The 20,043-nt window shown below is 46.8% G+C and overlaps 1 protein-coding gene across 2 annotated transcripts in view; it reads right to left on the bottom strand.

Annotated features, from left to right (window-relative positions):
- Window positions 1-20,043, bottom strand: part of RTN1 (reticulon 1) — a 124,126-nt gene that overhangs the window by 17,017 nt on the left and 87,066 nt on the right. Inside the window, exon 1 of one of the 2 annotated variants that reach the window (XM_058026979.1) lies at window positions 1,422-1,637. The exons of the other annotated variant lie outside the window; for it this stretch is intronic. Coding sequence (XP_057882962.1) covers window positions 1,422-1,482 — 61 coding nt within the window. The 5' untranslated portion in view covers window positions 1,483-1,637. Of the gene's footprint in view, window positions 1-1,421; window positions 1,638-20,043 lie in introns of those variants that run through there. 2 annotated transcript variants of the gene reach the window in all.

The following is a 20,043-nucleotide window of genomic DNA, read 5'->3' as shown; positions in this document are numbered from 1 at the left end:
AAGACCCTGAAGTTTGGTGGTGACTCTCTCATTTGAGCTTAATAAATCCCACAAACACATGGAAAACCCTTGCCCTTCATTTCGGTGTGGAAAGCCTGAGCTGCTGGAGCCTGGCATTTAACAGGTGCATCTGTTTACTTTCCAGCTACTCATCTTCCTTAAAAAACCCTCAGCCCCTAAATACAATTAGATGCTGAATTGAGATTGCAAAAATGTCGAGCTCCCTAGAGACAGGCATCTGAAAAGTCTCTCCATCCCCACACCTCCCTAAAAAACACTTTAGGAAGGTTTTTCAGCTTCTGTTGCATCGAGCTGCGTTTATGAAACTATGCCTGCGAGCATCCTGGACCCTTTAATGAGATGATGCCATGGAGTAATCTCTCTCCCAGGGACCCTGCTGTGAGCATCAGCACCATGAGCTGACTCTTCAGCGTAAACATGCACCTCAAAATTACAAAAATACATCCGAACAAAGCCTGCCCGAAGCAGCCCCATCGTGCCCGGCAGGATCAGCCGCGAGCATTTCTGCCTCTAATCTGCCCACCAGAGCAGCGTCACAGAGACTGTCTTTTATCAAAACAAAGGCTGGATGCTGGCTGGGAAGTGTGAAGCCGACTAAAAATGGCTGAAAAGCTGTCCAAGGCACCCGGGAAGGTGGCCAGCCCCACCCAGCGCAGACACCGACCCGCTCCAAACACGCTGAAAAATCAACCCAAAAGGGAGATGCCATTGTTCCCTCCCGCCTCCGCGGCAGCGAGACAACATCCCCGCAATATTCCACCCCCCGAAACCAGTGTTCGGGAGCATAATTAAAGGATTAATGTGGGTTTAAAAGAAAAAAAATAAAAAACCCTAGAGCCAAGTAGGAAGCGGGGGGCCATGCCCGGCTCTGCCGCCCTCCTTGCCGGAGCTGCGTTTTCTTTGTGTGACACAAGGCTCTGGGTGTGTCCGTGGGCAGGAGGCACCCGGGAGCCCAACGCCACCACCTCCCAGCCCCAGCGGGCTCCAAAGCACCGCCACCCGGCTTCCCTAAAGCCCCAAAGGTGGGAAATCATAATGCCCGAAAGGTGGGAAATCGTGCCAGAGACATCCCGATGGAGAGAGCCGGGGATGGGGAATGACGCCGCTAAGGCAAGGGCGGATGCTCTGGGGATGAGCAGGACCTGTATCCTGGATGCTTTCAGGGTGAGACACCTGCGGATGGGAGAAATGCATTCCAAGAACAGAAATCAGAAAGAGGGGCTTTTAATCTTGCTTTCTTTCTTAAATTACCCCCAAAGAAAAGCTTCGCGGAGGAGGAGGAGGGAGAAGAAACAGCATGCAAAGGCCCGCACAGGTGAACAATGCAAAAACGCACGGATCCTGCCTTTGCCTCCTCTGCCATGCAGCCCTAGCATGCAACACCAGAACAGATAGAATACCCTGACATTTCCAGTTGCTCCAGAGACAGTCCATCTTGGTGGAGTCGGCACTGGCTTGCATCTCGGGGGGCTCGGGGCTGGCCGGTCGCGCTGTTCCGGAGGCTCTGCGTTAGCAGTCAGGCATCCCCGAGCATGGGCGCGCTGCCGGGTACCGCGGCCGCCTCCCCGCTCGGCTCCGGACTGATGCTGTCAGCAGCACGGGCGGAGGGGGAGGGCATATTGTACGCGCTGCGGTCTCCACTGCAGCAAATCAGCAGTGTGATGTGGCTGCCCCAGGGAGCAGGCTCCTTTTGAAAAGGGGATGCGGGGCCCTTTTCAAATCAAAAGCTTCGGCTCGGGCGGCTTAGCCCGGCTAAGCCGTGGAAATGGTTAAAGGCGACCTGATGGCGAAGAAATAAAAGCAAATTGGGTGCGGGTAAATGGGGGGGGGGGGGGGGGGGGGTGAGCAGTGTTGCCTGTGTGTCAGTACGGTTGTGGCTGTTCCAGAAATTTCTTGACAGTGATGGAATCTGGTATTTTCTTAATTTTTTTCTTTTTTTTTTTTCTTTTTTTTTTTTTTTTTATTCTTTCACACCACAACCCCTCCAGGTTTTCATGCCTCCCTCTCCTCTGCCCAGCTGGGTGGGGTCGGGGAGCAGGCAGGAAAATAAACAAGGTCAGGCTCCAAGCCCTGCAGAGCAGCCCTTATTTTACTATATATTTTACTATATATTTTTTGAAAACCCTGCAGGCGTGGGGTGACCCTTGTGGCCCCCCATGCCAAGCCCTGCCACACCAGGATGCTGAGGAGCCCCAGGTGCACCAGGTTTGGGTGTGCTACCTCCTCTCGTTGCCCAAAATGCTGCATAAATCAGGATTTGAGGTGTATGAGTGCAGGAATACAGGGCAATTTGGGAAAGGCACATTAATAGCTAAATTTTAACATGGGCCCTACCACTCCTTCCCTAGCAGGACACAGCCTCTGCCTCAGTTTCCCCACCAATAAACTTTTATGAATAGCCTTGCAGAGACATCACAACCATCCAATGGTCATGCTTGGCAAACACTGGGAAAGAAAGTCTTTCACCACTCAACCTGTTTGCATTTCCAGATTTTGGGGTGCCTAGGAATATCAAACTCCCCAACAAATCACCCCATTTCATTGAAGAGTGACCAGGATATCAGACTGTGTCCAGTCATTTTGGGCAGAATGACCCCAGCTGGGCACCTCTCAGTTCTGAGGCTGGACTTAATCCTTTAGATCATGACAGTTCATAAAATAATTTCACTTTAGCAGCGTTTTTCTGAATTTTGCTTTTTTATGTGGAAACAAGCACCAACACAGACACAGTGGGTCACATACTCATCAACATGGGGAATAGAGGTTGAACCCCTCTGCCCTTTTAGCTCCAAAAATAAAAGGTCTTTAATACCTGAGTTAACAGATATCTCCTCCAACTGACAGCAGTAGGTCACTTATCCTTCCCTCAGGTAACTCATCTTATAGAAGAAAGCCAAAATTTAAGGAAATTCACCATCTTACTCTTTACCTAGGAAACTCTGCTGGAATTAGAGAGGCCAACAGCTATTGTTCCTGTTTATAAACCATCCCTGAGATCCCCAAAAACATTTGCTAAGGCTTGAACCCAGCATCTTCATTCCCCTATCAGGGAAATCCTTAACTAAGTGGGACAGAACTGGCTTCAGCTGCAATGGCATATAGTAAGATTAAACCATGTATAATGTTACAAACCTGGATTTTGTGTTCTTCCTGGCTTTGTTTGAACAAAAAGAAGGAAGAAAGAGCTTTCTAAGGGGTGATTTTTAATCATGGACTGATTGGTTTAGACCCTTTGCAAGAGCAGGAAATTTCCCTATTGGTACATTTTGCCCTGCAAACCCTTTGCAGGTCTACAATGGGGTTCTCAGCACCAAGCCATAATATGAAGTATTTACAAGCAGTGTGTATAAAACAGAGACATAATTCACATAAAACTTCTGCATCCTTGTCCCTGGAATAGCCAGTGACACCCCAAACATGGTACATAGGTAAAATTTGTGGCTACTGGATGTGTGCCACCAGCAACACAGCAAAATATCTGTTTGGTCTCTCTGTAACCCAAATTTCTCAGTCAAGTATGAAGGACAAATTCCCTTTGGACAGAAGAGTGGTCCATGTACATTTAACATCCCAATAATGATTTCTCCTTGCCTTCATTGTTTGTAGAAATTTTTCTCACCTCAGGCTTTTCTCACCTTCATTCCCTCTTCCAGGCTAGCAAAAGGAACCACACCATCAGGCTTCCTGTTTAAATTCTTACTCCCCTTTGGGAAAGTGTCTCTTCAGACCTGGCCCATGTGATTGGACTCTCCCACACTACTTCCAGAACTATTTTAATCCACAGGCACCAGAACCCATCACTTTACCAGCAGTAACAAGAACACTGCATTTGTGTTAGAGACAGAACTCAACTGGAACAGTGAGATGAAGACACTTAGAAAATGCACACGGGCTAAGGAGAGCTTCCAGTGTGCACTCACTTGTCCCAGGACCTGAGGCAGGTGGGGGACAGAAGCAACTCCGTGTGTGATACAGAAATTGCACAAAATCCCAATCAGCACGGGGTGGATCCAGCACTAAAATGGCCATTGATAAAAAAATGCATTTCCGCAATGAAATTTTGAATTATGCATTCAGTAAGTAGTGAGACAGAATTAGGACTGAGCACTTGGCCATCAATCCTGAGGTTAAGAACTGCTTCTTTGCCACAGAACTAAACCTGGAAGGCACCAATAAACGTTGCACTGCCTGGATCTGAAAAGGGTGAGACACACACAGAGATCTTGGCATCAGCTGGAGGAAAATTGAGTGTTGGAGGGAACTTTCCTGTGATCATGAGCAAGCAGGAGCAGGATGAAAAGCAGTGAGTGGCATTTGCCTCCCTTCAGAGCACTGTCCATTGGGAGCCTCCTTCTGCTGTGGATGTTAGTGAAATTGTTACAGATCTTAAGATGTGTTAGTGAGGTCACATGAAGCTCAGTGTTGATGGCACAGCCACAAGCCAAGAGGGCTCATCAGCACTTGCCTGTTCCATAGCTCTGCTGGAGATGATGATCTGTGCGTGCAGGATGTGTGGGGTAAGCACTCAATAAAATTAAGGTACCCATGGGATCATTGCAGGGAACCACTGGCCAAGTGAACACGTGTGTAGGGTATTGCTGTCTGCCTCATTTCTTTCCATCCTCCAACTCCAACAGGGATCACAAAATCATAGAATCATTGAATGGTTTGGGCTGGAAGGGACCTGAAAGCTCATCCAGTTCCAAACCCTTTGCCCATGGGCAGGGATGCCCTCCACTAGACAAGGTTTCTCAAAGCTCCATCCAATCTGGCCTTTAACAATTGCAGGCATGGGGCACCCGCATCTGGATGGCCAACTGAGGTGCAGACTGTATCTCTGCAGAGGACAGGGACACCCTGACATGGTGTGTGGCCTCCAGGGTTGTGCTCCTGCAGGGACACAGGGAATCCTGCAGCAGGACTGGCACTCCAGCCCTGCCTTGTTGCCCTCCAAAGGTCCTTCCACGGTGACCCAGACCACCTGTGCACCACTCATGAGCTCTGATGAGGTCACAGTTAGCAATATTTAAGGCTTTTTAGGTAAATATCCTTGAATGGACCCTAACAGTCCATAAGAGCTCAGAAGCACCCACTGTTCTACCACAGGAACTAAAATTTGGGGCCATCCCTTAACAACCCTGTTGGAGGGCAGGGGTGGAAGTCAGCTGGTTTCAGTTGGTTTCAAAGGTGATGTAATGATTAAAAATCCACAGACAGAGCTGAAACCGCTGTTTGGAGCGCAGTGACTTTGAAGGCACTTTGGACTGACTGTGTTTTCCTGCATCACTCCACGTCAAGGCTCCGTGGGACACATTGAGGGCAGCGCCAGATCTGCAGCATGGTGCTGAAAGATCCTGACACTTAGCACTTCAGGAGAACAATAGCATTAAGGGAGATCATTCGGGTTGTTTTTCTAAGCTAATTTGTTCTTAGCATTAGCAACAAAAATAGAGAGGATGCTATTTTAAAAGTTGCATTAATATGTCTCGAAGCTCTAAAGAGCAACGGGGAATTTTTTGCCTGAGCACTCCAAGCAAGGGCAGCCAGCAATTACATTTTCATGAGGAAGCTGTCAATAGCAGAAGGATGGGCCAAATCTTGGCTCTGCTCTCATCCTTTTCACTGTCTTGTGCTCATTCTTGCACATTTTCTGGTCTGCAGAGCTGCTCAGAGGCAGCTGAAATGGCAAGGCCATGAGCTGGGAGATGCTGATGGCTGTTTCAGGTCCATCACTTCTCACAGTGCAGCAAACACATAGACAGCTCTGTCCTTGCTCTCTTTTGCCCCAGGTCTTTGCTACTTTCTCTTAGAAGATGTAAGGCAGTGATGAATTACCTTTTTTCTCAGGTCTTCAGACCACAAAAGGAATCAATAAGCTGGTAAAAAAAGACAATATGGTCTTAAGCTGGCAGAATTGAAGTCTGAAGCTGAACAATCACAACAAAAGAAGCCCCATGTCCGGGCACGTCACATAATGTTCCAGCCTCCCTGCAATTTCTTTTTAAGTCTTGAAATGTCTGGATTTATAGGGTTTTTTTTAAATGATCAGTCCAAATATTTGGATTGTTCACAAGGACAAGAAGTGTGATTTTGAGACGTGCTAAGCTTCTGCTCTGCTCCCTCTGTTTCACTTTCTGCTCAGCAAAACTGTTCTTCATACCCATCTTTGCCCAAGGGCTGAGATTATTGATGCATATATCTACATATAGATATAAATGGATATATCTAATCATAGAAGTGTAAATTAGAAGGGACCTTAAAGATCATCCAGTTCCCAACCCCTGCCATGGGCAAGGACATCTTTCACTATCCCAGGCTGTTCAGAGCCCCACCTAACCTGGCCTTGGACACTTCAGGGATGGGGCAGCCACAGCTTTCCTTGGCAGCCTGTGCCAGGCCTCATCACCCTCACAGGGAAGAATTTATTCTTAATATCTGATCTAAACCTGCCTTCTGTCAGATAAAGCCATTCCCCTTTCTCCTATCACTCCATGCCCTTGCCCAAAATCTCTCTCCAGCTCTCTTGTCAGCCCCCTTCAGGCACTGGAAGGTGCTCTGAGATCTCTCCTTCTCCAAGTTCAAGAGTCCCAACAGTATAAAAGGATTATATAATAACTACAGATAACTATAACCATCTATAACTGTATAATAACTGCATATAACTGTATTATAAGGCCTTATTATCATAAGATTTTCAGCAGCAAGTCATTGACATGAGCCACATGAGTTGGTGAAAGACTCAGGTGAGACAAGCTTTGTGCTTGCCTCCTTCCTTGGGAATGAGGTGCTCTTTCATTGAATCCTAGTAAATGAGCCCTTTGGGGGAACTCCTTAGATTCAACCTTGTTGTTAAGAAACAATTTTGGGTTTTGAGCCTCTGATGTGCCTCGGTGAACATGGCACAGACCTTCTCCAGCAGCCATGCCAGAGATGGCCAGGACTGCTGTGGTGCCATCTGAGCTCCCTGGTTCCTGCAGGCAGCAGCACAACTAACACATAACAATCAGTTTTGATTTACTCCTGCCTCTTCAGAGGTGGATAATTTCTCTTGGTTCTTTAATGTTATTTTTGAACTGCGAGGTTCATAGAAATAAAGGCTCTATTCCTGCCATTGACCTAGAAAAGTCTTTTGATTCTTTCCAGTGGGACTACTTTTTACAGTTGCTGGGAACCTTAAAATCATGAGTTTCTCTCCTCTGGGGGAGGTACTTGCTGCATCTTCATTCCTCCTTTAAGATTTGATCAGTAAAGCTGAAAAGGCCCTAAAACTCTCCCTGACCTCCTGCACTCCTCCATTACAAAGGAAGTGCTTCCAGCTTATTACCCTTTTAAGCCTTCTGTTTTTAAGCCTGTTCTGTGAAATTTTTCTCTCCTACAGCATTGCTGGTGCTGCAGCTGGCATTATTAATTCCATTTCATTAACTGATCTTCTTAATGTACTGGAAGACAAAAGAGAAGAGAGTCCTGAGACCACAGCGTGGCTGAGCCTCAGGAGATCTCTGCTCAGTCCCCACATCTGCCACAGGCTCCCTACTACGTGACCTTGGGAATCTCCTCTCTGAGGTCTCTGGCTCTGCTTGGTCTATTTAAATTTGGGGCATGGTCTGCTTTTTTGAGCTTGGTTTCTGCAGCACCCAGCACAACATCTGCAGCTCCAGCAGAGGAGCCTTGCTCGTTTTTGCAGCACAGCTTGCAAGGCTGGTGTTGCTGGCTGCCATTCCTGGACCAGGGGAGGTGAAGCGAGGTGGTGAAGATGAATTTGGATTGCACTGCTCCTGGAATGGTGAAATCCCCTCTGGTGTTGTGCAAGGGGCACAGAGGACTCTTTTCTTTGGCCAAGCATGCTCCAAAGAGATGATGATGATGCATTTTCAGCAAATTCTCGAAGCAATGTCTGTTGTCCAGTGCCTGAGCTGGGGAAGTGAGGCTGTGCCACACAAGCCACCAAGGAGAGGTCCTGTCCTGTCCTTGGCTCCTCTGCACATCCCAGTCCTGAGCTCAGGAAGCTCTGGTGCACCCCAGGAAAGATGTTCCCACAAAAAAATGCCAAAGCTTTGCTCCCAGCTTGCAGGGCCACCCTTTGCTCTGGCTCTGCTGGGATCAGGCCCAAGTTTTGAAGCTCCAGGTGCTGATTCAGAGGCTGGGATGCTCTGCCCAAGTGCAAAATGCAGCTACAAATTTTGCAAATGTGACTGCAAATTAAACCAACAGCCTGCAGGCAGAGGCTCAGCAGACTGAGGCCACATTTGCAGCAGTGCCACAAGCCCTTAATTGAGTTTGGGATGCTCATAAGCAGCCAGGAGTGCTTGAGAATGAGCTGTGCTTTGCAGCATTTCTGCTGGCTCCTCTGCTCCAGTGCCTGGCACTCCTGCTGCCAGCCCAATCCAGGCCAGGGGAGAAGGTGCAGAATAATTTAATATAGATCAAGGCCCTTTCCCCAGCTTCAGATGTGCCCAAAAATAATATTCCTTGGGGAAAGGTGCTCCCCATTAGGGCCTGAGCTTCTCAGCACGGGCATTTTCACCTGGCCTGCAGGGAGGGCAGGCTGGTTCCTGGTGGAGGTGTGGGGATGCTGCAGCCCTGGCCGGCACACCATTGCCATGGCAACCCCAGCTTTCCCTGGAAAACAGAGGCAAAGCACCAACACTGCTGGATTCAACAGCCTGCTCCATGGGTGGGAAACACCTGGGCACCAAGGTGCTCTCTGCAAAGGGACAGCTCCAGTCATGCCTAGCCTGCAAAGCTGGATGTTAATATGGGGAAATCCTGGCTGAGCTTGCAGAGAAAGGGAGGAAAGGGTGGGCAGGGGGAGGTGAAGAAGCAGCTGATCCTGTCCTGAGCAAACACAGCCTGCAGGAGGCAGTGGGGCTGCTTATTGCAGCAATGCCAGCAGTGCTGCGTGGCACAAAGTGGGGGAAAATGTGGGAATTCAGGACACCCCTCTGGCTGTCCTGGATTGCCAGGACCCCTGCCAGGGGGCTTAGAGACCCTGGGACAGACCCCAGACACCTATGACTTTGATTATGACCCATGGAAAAAGTTACCAACCTTATATGAGGATCTTCAAGCCACAAAAGTCTAAGTAGAATAATAATTAGTTTGTCACAGGGTGAAAAATAGATTTTTGGGATCTTTAGAATGGGGGTTCAGGAGGCAAGATGGAGGAATCTGGGCGTGTCCAGCCTTTCTCCTTCTTGGCCTCCATCTTCTGCTGTGATGTTGGCACTTACAGATTGGTTAAGAGTAGAAGCTCACTGTCTAACAGAGGTGATAGGTATTGAGAAGTTATTGTAAATAATTTACACGTAGTTTTTAGTATAAAAAGATAACACCACCCTGAGGGTGTCAGTGTGCTTCTGTTTGACCTGCTGAATGGACCTTGAGACAATAAACAACCTTGAGAATGAGACCAGAAGAGTTCTGACTCCTTCTTCGACTGCTGGGCTGGGAAAAGAGACTTTCTAACACATCTCAGAGTCACTCTGACCAGCTAAAGCCCCAAGAGGAAAAGAACCCAAAAGGACCAATGAAGGACATGAAATAGTGATGTGTAAGGCAGAAGTGCCAGTGCAAGGCTGTGAGAAGGGGAAAACAAGGAGAGAACAGGGCAGGGTTCTGCTGAGAGTCTGTGTGGGCACTGCTGCAGAAATGCTGTGGAGGGCAAAGCAGCACTCTGAGTTTTAAATGCTATTACAGGCCTCTAGGGCAATTAGAAGAATTAGATCAGGAAATGATGTGCCAGAAGTGTTGGCTGAAAAGCGGTCAGAGTTGTGTTTGTTGGGGAAACAAACAAGGAAAATTGTTTAGTGTGGCATTTTAGGACATGTGCTGGAAATGAAGCAACAGAGAAAAGCAGAAATGGTTTGAGTCGTGGGGGGCTGGCTCTGCCCCAGCACATTCCCTCACATGGGGCAGAGGAAAGAGGACAGATCACATGTATATATCTTATGGAAGATACCATAAGCAAGGTCAAGCAAGCTGGATTGCCAGCATCCAGTCAGCAGAATGTGCCATGAAAATCCACGCCCTGGAGCCAGCTCATTAGGAACTTAAGATCAGTCATCCCTAAAACTAGTTATCTTATGCAAACACATGCAAAAGGAGGAAAAAGAGAAGAGAAAAGAAGAAAAAATGGAGGACCCAGTTGAACCCACTGAATTTGTGGAAATGGGTTTCTCTCTGAAGAGCAGATCCTATCTCTGAGCACTTGGCTATCATATAACCTCACTCCCTCTCTGCACACAATGACAAAATCCTGATTTGGCTGCTGACATCAAGTATCTGGGAAAAGACAATTTAATTTCCCATTCTCAAGGCTAAAGGATTAAAGATAGATCAGCAAAACTATTTCACATTTAGAAAACCAAAAAAAAAAACCCCGAGGAGTTCAGATTTCCCTGACAATACTGTTAAACACCACAACCCACATTTTCCTGATTGCTTCTGCAGAAGGACTGACAGCTCTCTGTCCTGGGATGAGGGTGAGCAAAATAGAAGGTATAGGGTGGCTTTGATTAGATACATGAAAAACAGAGTTATTTTTCTATTAATTATTTTTCCATTATATTTATCAATGAGAAAGTCCCCTGGACAAAACTAAACAAGGGAAGGTGTTTTCCTGATTGGAAGCACATTTAACCACAGCATGTGGATATGGTAGAAGCATCAGGAATTTCAGGCTAGCTGCAGATTTGCAGAGTTCCAGAAATAGCTGTATCCCAGAGCACTGCACACGAGCAGTGTGAGGTGGAAGGAATTGTACTACATATTCTGCATTAACAGTGAATTCCCTTGCAACAGGTTTGGCTTTTGCAGAAATGGGGGATTTCCAAAGAAAATAGTAAAATAGGTCCGGGCAAGATTCACCAAAGGTCTGCTGGGATTTCAGAACTGCTTTTCTGCAGTGTTTCCCTCCTTGCAAACATTTAAGTACATGGGGCTTTGATGAAACTCCCTGACTGAGACAGGTACCACCAAATACCTCATTGTATTATATCAGTTAGTTCATTCTTAATAAATCCCCCCAGGGATCCAAAGCACAATATCCCTTCTGGCCCATGTGAGGTTCTTGAATTTCAAATGCCAGGTACTTAAAATTAATGTCTTGCAGATGAATCAGAGATAAACCATAATGGCAGGACATTAATTTCAAATTATTATAAATTCAAGAAAACCACAATCTTATTTTGGTTTGCAAACAAAAAAAGAAAAAACCCAACTCTCAAACTCAATTAGTGTATTTTGTTTTGTATGAACCTCCTCTTTCACAGGTGCAGGAGATGGGATCAGCTCCTGCTGAATTCTGGGCAGGACTCTGAGTCCAGCAGGTCCTCAGCACCTGTGGGGTATGGAAACCTCAAGCTCTGAGTACCCCCAGCTTGATGCTGAGATACATTAGCCCTCAAGATTAGGATCATTAATAACAGGAGCCAGAAGAGAAGGACTTTGTTTTGGAAGCAGCAGCAGCAGCAGCTCTTACCTTTCCCAAAACACTTTCTTTTTAACTGCGCTTTTTTCCCCCCCCCTCATTCTTTTCCCAGACTGCCTGACATTTAAAATGATCAAAGTTCCCTGTGAAGCACAGCTTCTAAATTTCAGATAAATATAGCCACGCTGCTCTGCATTTGTTTGTTTTTCTCAGGTTGCAAACCTGCAGTGGAGACCTACTTATTGTGGAGCAGGGGGAGCTGCTGGCTGGGCACCACGTGTTGGGCAGGCAGGAGGGAGCAGAGCCCCCTGTGCAGGACGTGGCTCTGCTCTGCTCTGCTCCCAACAGAGGGTCCAGCCCTGCTCTGGCAACTCAGAACAAACCCACCAGCAGCCCCCTTGCTGGCTGGAGCAGCCCTGGAGTGGGCAGAAGGCACATGGGGACATGATGCATGGAGGGGAAGATGGAGATGAGCGTGGGGACATGTCCAGCCCCCACTGACACACAGGGGGACAGCCCTGAGCGCTTTGAGACATTGGGAAGCTCTGTGGGCCCTGAGGTATGGATGGAATCACATGCCAGGGCAGGAAGGTCCTGCCCCTGCCCACACACACACAACCACTCAGCCTGGTACAATTTATTTTGGCCTCCCCATTAGCTGGGAAGTAAACGTGGCAATTACTTTGCACATCCCAAGTGTCAGAACCCTTTGGCACGTTTCCCTGAAGCTAAATAATTAATGAAGGGCTCTGATTAGTGTGAATCTTGTGGAATCATCAGACAGCATGGAGTGACATTCACTTTTACTTCTTGATGCCTGAGACAGGGCTTTGTGATGAGGCTTCCACCCTCTCCTGCAGCTGAAAGGGTGTGGCCTGGGGTTTGTTCTGTAAAAAAGGTTTCTGCCCTGCTTTGTGCTTAGGCTGCCACAGACGACACCAGCAGCCTTCAAAATATAAATGCTTTGCAGGTGATGGAAGATAAAATACATTTCTTTTCCATGCAGGAATGATATCCTGCAAATGTAGCACTCAGCAACTCATTTCCCTCAGTGCCTCATTAGAGTCACCACATCTAAAAGGGTTTTTTTTCCCCCTCTTACTGACAAATAGGAGTCAACTAGAAGTTACCAGGTGTGCATTTGCCAGGGGTGAGGCTCAGATCCTGCAAACTCAGCCACCACAGCAGGATCAGGCTCCCATGGCAGTGGGGTTCCAGCTTGGCACTGGGGGGCAGAGCAAGCTGGTGGCCCTGCAGGGTGAGAGCCCTTCTAATAGAAGACTACTGCATGTGAGGAGTAGGGAGAGCTGGTGGCTGTCACTTTAGATCCATTTTCTCCTACAATTTCTTTCTGAATGAGCTCCCCACACAGAACACACCAGAGAGTTGTACTGAGCTATGGCACACAGCTCTGTGTGAGCTGCTGCCCTTTTCCCAGCCCTTCCTCATTTTACCATCAAACTGAAAATAATCTGATTTTTCACTCTGGGGGAGAGAGGTTTATACTAGGGAAGAGAGGGGCTGCCCAGAGAACACAAGGAGCTGTTACATGTGCAAATTGGGTATCTTTGGGGTCCTGAAGTGCAGAAGAAGGTGCAATCTTCACCTCTCCAGGGAGGAGATGAATGTAAAGCAAAGAATTGACATAAAAGCAGAACTCTTCTGATCCCAAATGCCACAGCCAGAGTGACACCAGCTGCAGAATGCACTGTCCCTGCTCTGTCTCATGCATTTCACCTCTGAGCATCATGTTCACATGCTCAGGGATTATTATACTTTCAAACCTGTGCATCAACACCAGTCACACACCTCAAAAAGCTGCCTCTCCCTAGAGACATTTCCTCCTCACACAGAGTTTTGTAAAAACAGGAGGTAAAGGACTCCTTGCAAGGAAAAGCAAATAGTTTGGAAATCATGTACTTTAAGCCTGTGCCTGGTTCTGCCTCATCCAACATGTGTTTCCATGGAAGCAGAGGAGGAAACGGGCAGCCTGTGGCTGCAAATCACAGCAATCTCACTGCCTGCTCACGAGCCTGAAAAGATAAATGGATCATTAAAAATAAAAAACACCTGAATTTTTTAACATTCCTTTTGATGGTAGATATCTGATATTTAGTGCTGCAACATTCTCTTCAGGGACAGGGGTTCAAGAGCATCACAGCTGAACAAAGCCAAACTTGGTCTCATTCTCAGAGGAAACAGAGTAAATGCCAAATAAAATGATTTTTGCTCTTTTGTTGGTCACAATGGTGTAGTGACTGTGTGAGCACACAGTGAGAATGGCAATACAGCACACAAAGGCAGTTACATAAATGGAATAAAATGTGTTTTCAGCATGGTTTAGAGGAGGGAAAGAGACCAAATCCAGGATGGTTTAGGAAATACAGATTGTTTAGGAAAGGTTCATCTGCTGATAAAACCTGACTCTGATCTCAGGAGTGAGACTCCTGAAGTCAACCTGTCAGTCAGTCACTTGTCTTATCACCATGTCCTTTGAGCATAAACCTGTTTCTGACTGTAACCATGAAGTTTTCCTGGCCTTAAAGGAGCATCTTGCAGCATCCTTGCATCCACAGCAAACACACAGCTCCTAACAGTTCCCCAGCCATCTGCAAATACATCTTGCTGCTGAGCCAGGCTGTTCCAGGTTGCAAGGCAAGATGTATTCTATTACCATCTGTATGGCAGTTGTCTTTTGTCAAGTGGGCAGTTTGCCTTATCTCTCTCTTTGAGTGACCACAATCACTCCTCCCTCCAAGGATGGGACATCTGCTGATAACAGCTATTGAATGTCCCTGCATGGCTGATAAGAACTGCAGCATCCCATTGGGAGATGCTCCGCCCAGAGGGAGGAGCCAAGCATTCCTACCCAGATATAATCTGGAGATTCTGGAATACCAGCACGGCTTCTCCACTGGATTCCCCAGAGGAACAGCAGCTGCCTCTTCTTCCCCTGGATCTTCAGAGGAAGAATACATCCTTCTCTACAGGATCCCTGCTCCAGCAGAACCACCCCTGACACTGCAGGAGGGCTGAGCCACAATTCCAATGGGACTGCTGCCAGCACCCTGACCCACAGGGTGTCATGTTGTGTTCTGACTCTGTCAGTGTTGTTCCAGTGTACTGCATTGCTTATTTTATCCTTTTATTTTTGGCTTCCCTGTTAAAGAACTGTTATTTCCTGCTCCCATATTTTTGCCTGAGAGCCCCTTAATTTAAAATTTATAACAATTTGGAGGGGTGGGGAGGGTTTACATTCTCCATTTCAGGGGAGGCTCCTGCCTTCCTTAGTAGACTCCTGTCTTTCCAAACCAAGACACCGGAACATTTCACTGGGAGTAATAACCCTTTATCCCCAGGTAAAAGCTGCCTCTTGGCCAAAATGTGGCACTGGGTGACCTGATTGTAGCTGCTCATGAGTGACTGAGCTGGATCTACCTGGTGCCAGCTCCCAGCAAGGCACCAGGGCTGATCTGTGTGCAGCCACTACAGGATCAGATGCAAAATGTCCTTCCTGCACTTAGCCCCCTCAGAAAAACATATATCTCTTTTACAGCAGCCTGCCTTGTCCCAAAAGGCTGCAGAAGCTCTCACCAGTAGGTCTGGGTTTCTTTTCTTTCTTGACTATCAGGCAAGAAAAAATAGGCACATTTACAAAAACTGCTAATTAGAAAACAGTTGCAGACTCCAGTGAATTAAAAATCTTGAGTTTTTTTTGTGTTTGGGAGATTTCCTCCCCCCAGTTCTGTAGCTGCCTGAATGCTGAATTTCTGAATACTGTGGTCAATACTGTATTGAATAACAATACCTATGATCTAATGACAGCTCTGTGTGCATCTACGACCTAAGTTTAGTAGATTATTTTCAGGCAGAGAACAGAAAAAATTGCAAGAATGGCTCAAATCCATTTGAGTTTCTTAGAAACTAGATCCAAACAGGGAAATATGAGAGATGAAAATAAATCTACTGGAAATAATGAAAAGATTGAGCTTGTACCAGGACTGACCCTATTTCCAGAGCCTGCAAAGGTCCCAGAGAACTCAATATCAGCAAATCCCAGTGAGCAGATGGGAGTACCACAGAAGGTATTCTTCTTCCTTTAGTAATCTGTGAACACATGGCTTAAAGGGAGGGTGTACTGGATTGGTTTTCATCTCTAATTGGTGCTTAGTATTCTTCATCTAACAGTAGAAATCACCTGGTGGTACTGGCTGGTGCCATGAGCTGTGATAATCTGGGATTTTTCCTTTTTTTTCAAAAATACAGATGTCAAATCATAACAATGGTTTGTGCATTATTATGCTTTGATTGAACCGTAATAATTATTTGTGGGTTGTTTCTACCTATGCTATTGATAAGTGAGCCACTGAGTGTCCACTGGGCCCAAAAGCCTGAAGGTGAAAGGCTCCTGTATCCTATTCCCAACTCCAAGAGTGTTCAAGTCCAAGCTGAAAGTGATTTTGGGCAACCTGGTCTAGTGGAAGGAGTCCCTGGCCAAGGCAGGGAGTTGGAATTGGTACATCTTTAAGGTCCCTTCCAAACCCAATTATTCTGTGATTCTAGGATTCTGTGAAAAGGCTCTGCAAGTTTTAAAAACATGGAAGGGAAGGAAGAACACTGTAAATAAGTTCTTGGAGCAAGCAGGAAGGAACTGAAAGGTGAGCAGAAAACTGGTGTGGATGAGCCTGCACTAGGAGGGTATCAGAAAAGCATTTGCTTGCAGACAGCCAGAGATATTGATCTGCAGTCACACAGCAGCACAGGCTGGGCAGGAAGCATCATCAGAAATTGGCTGAGGGAAAGGGAGAAACATGTCAATAAAATCAAGCTGTGTGTCAAAGGGAGGAGGAGGAAGGAGGAGGCCAGCAGGGCAGCCTGTGCTGGAGCCATGGGTGTTTACCTCGTGGTGTATCAGTGACCTTGAGGGTGATGCCATTATCTAATGATGCCAAATTTGTAGGAGGCACAGAACAAATTAATTACAAATGGGAGATTAGGCTTACGGTCTGATAAGCAGCTCATGGAGTTCAATGGAGAGAAGTTTTAATGAGATTAAGTGACAAAGCCATCACTTAGGAGGAAGCTTTAAACAGACTACAGGCAAGGAGAAAGAAGTGGGGGCGAAGGCAGAGAACTATTAAAACCATCTGTGTTATTAAAAGAGGAGTAAACAAGGCCTGTGCCTCTCAGGGAGAAATGGGGATGATAGTAAGGCATGCTGGCACTGCCAGTGGGAGCTGCTCCTGTGAATGTATTGTATGAAACATCTGAGTCAGACTCAGGGAAAATTGATGGGAAACCCAGCACAAACTTGGGATGAACACCAGCAGCAAAGCCCTGCCTGGCTTGGTATGAACAGGCCTGGAGAGGAGGTCCAGGAGGCCTGGATGGGTGGGATATGGGAAAGGGTAGGAGCTGGCTTGATGGAGAAGAGCTCTGCTTTGGCCCAAGAGCAAAAAGAGCAGGACACTGGATGGCAGCAATCAAGGAAAGAAACTGGCCAGCAGTTAATATGTCAGGCTCTTAAATAATTACAGCTGCTGCTAAAGATGGATGATTAAAGCAGAGCACTTGGTCCTCAGGCCCTTGTGTTGTTCCTTTCCTCTAATGCCTGGCAGAAGCAGCATTTATAGTATGTGGCAGGAGGAATCTTGTGATCCCAGGGGCTGCCTCTGCTTCACCTCCCACCAAACCTACTGCATCCTTCTCTGTGAGCTATATTTAAAGCTGAGTTCAAATAAAATGGGAATGGGAGCAGCTTTGAATCAGACTGATCAGAGACCTGGGCGTGGGGATTGGCAGTAATGTCCTGTGTTTATGTTACCTGCAGGCAATGGGCCAAAACAGCTCCTGAAAAGGAGGAGAGACATCTCTCTGTTCAACATCAGTGGGCAAACTTCTGGATGGCTGTGTTATAGAACAAATGTCAGGCACATCTCCCCATCCTTCCTCTCTGTGATGGGACAGATGCTCTTGGGGTGCACTGGCATTGTCAGGCATGCAGTGACTCACTAACACCTGAGTCTGCCAATTCTCACTTTTCAGATGCATCTAAGCAGGGAAAAGGTTTGAGATGAAAGCAGAGCAGACCCCTGATTTTTCTCCCCTCATCCTCACCTTTCCACCCACCACTCCACCCAAAGGGTAACACCATTGTGAGGGGACTGAAAAGAGGAGCAGGCAGCAGGCAAAGCAGAGCTGACCCTCAGACAACACAAAAAAGTGATAATTCCTGCATTTAATAATCCTCTTCACAGTGAAATTCATCCTGCAGGCTCTCCAAGGAAAGGACCTTACTGCTTGTTCTTATCTTGGCTAACAAAAGAGCCTGATCTTGACTGGGTCTCCAGGCACTACATCTAAAATAAGATCTAAAAACAATAATCAGCCCAGAGATTTCTTTTTCCTGAGAAATCAGGGAGCAATTTGTGCATGTTAAGAAACACATGCAGCACTGCAGCCTTTCAAAGTCATCTGCTATTCCCTTGACTTCCCTTGCAATGCAGATTATCCAAATGCAGATCCCTGGGTGCCCTCTGATACACAATTCCAGTAAATATTTACATCCTATTTTGGGTCAAAATATGCTGAAAGGGTGCACAGGGGATACCTCAGCATTTTACAGCTTTTTCACTTTGGTCAGCAGAAGTGAGATCCGGTGGGGGTGACAGCTGAAAGTGTGTTGCAATCTCACCTTTCTGGAAAGATTCAAACCCCTACAGTTAATTTAAAAACTCCAGTAGAGGGTTTTACATACAGGTATGTTATGGTTCTATGCCTGACTCAAACCCACAAATAGAGTCTGCAGCTCTGAACTCCAGCCTTGCCCACAGGGCAAAAGCAAAGCTCTCATCTGAATGAATCCTGAAAATCTCATCTGCCAGCATCTCCAAATCAGTGCAGCAGCAACAGGAGCTGAAGCCAAGTGCTCTGAATATTTCCTTGCAGAATACCCAGGAGAGCACAGCTATATGTAACAGAGATATTTACACAGTGTTTGAGGCAACATTTCTACTCTTAGCAGACACAGAGGTGCCAGGAAATGATTCTGCTCCCCAGGCAGGATCCAAACCGCAGCACAGGCAGGTCTGTGGGGCCAGAATTATCACACTGATCTTTTTAACCCCTTACATATAGCACCAAGCATGAGCCAAGTGACCACTGCTCATCCAGACACTCCTCTCAGCTGCTGCTGTGGGTTGTAGCAACACAGACAGTCTGGTGAGCCATTGCTGCTCTCTTTCTGTGGGATTTGAAGTGGAGGGAAGAGGGGGAATAGCTGCAGACAGGAAAGGGCCTCTCACCTGGGGAGGAAGCACTGAGGGAAGGCACTGAAATAACCTAACAAGGGGTGCAGGAAGATAAAGAAGCAAAACTCCTTTAAATGGGATGAGACATGGCATGGTCTCCAGACAGGTGTGTTTGACACAGGTCAATCTTTCACTCTGCACATCTCCACGGGCTCTGTGAGATGCCCCATCAGCCCCTGTGGCCACTGCCAGCTCTTTGCAATGCCTGCCCTCGAAGACAAGGTCTCACATCCCAAACTGAGCTGGTCTGGGACCACAGACATCACTAAAGTCACTGCTGTGTGCACAGCCAAAACACAAAGCATCCATTCTGTCAGAACCCAGGACATTCCTCTGGCTGCCCTGGAGGACTCGAGACCCTGGCAGGGGCTCAGAGACCTTGGCATGGAGTCAAAAACACCTGTGCCCTCCATTTTAGTCCATGGAAAAAGTTACTAACTTTTTGTGAAGAGTTAAAAGGAAAAGAGTTTGAGTAGGATGATACTTAATTTGTCACAGGGTGAAAAAGTAGAATTTTGGGGATTTAGAGTGGGGGTTCAAGAGGCAAGATGGAGGAATCTGGGAGTGTCCTCTCCTTATTCTTGTCCTCCATCTTCTGCTGGGATGGTGGCACTTCTGGATTGGTTTAGGAGAGAGGCTGTCTAACATAGGTGATAGATATTGGAAAATTATTCTAAATAAAGTACATGTAGTTCTTAGTATAAAAAGCCAACATCACCCCAAGGGCTGTTGCTGTGCCACAAACCAACCTGCTGGACAGATCTCAGCAGGCCAGAGAAAAAATGTAATGGATAAGAGAAAATAAACAATGTTGAAAAGCAGAACCGAGGAATCTCAACTTCTTCTTCTGTTACGGGGCTGGGAGAAAAAAGACTCCAACACCTCGGGAGCCATTTCAGCCACAGAAACCCGAGACCACTCCCTCCTTTCCAAAAGGCTTCCACCTGACAGCCACAGGCACTTGAGGGTGGGGTCATTCCCTGTGAGCTCTGTGACACTGGGGACATTTCGCTAACACATCCTTCCGCATTTTTCCTCCAGCACCCTGATTTATTTCCTTTTGCAATGTCGATTTTGCCCAGCCAGCTCAATGAATAATTCAGCAACATTAAACACATGCCAAAGCTGTTTCAGCTCTTCGTAGGATCAGTTCTTTGGTCCTTTTCTCCATTTAAACTTCATTCCAACATAATCTCCCCTTCATTGCTGCTGGAGGAGCAAGATCTACAAGTAAAAAGCAGATTGCTATAGTTATATGGAAATATAACAATATATATGGAAATT

The sequence above is a fragment of the Melospiza georgiana genome, chromosome 6 (assembly GCF_028018845.1).
Source record: "Melospiza georgiana isolate bMelGeo1 chromosome 6, bMelGeo1.pri, whole genome shotgun sequence".
Lineage (NCBI taxonomy): Eukaryota > Metazoa > Chordata > Aves > Passeriformes > Passerellidae > Melospiza > Melospiza georgiana.
The sequence above is the reverse complement of the archived record's forward strand: the minus strand, read 5'-3'. Positions and strand labels throughout refer to the sequence as shown.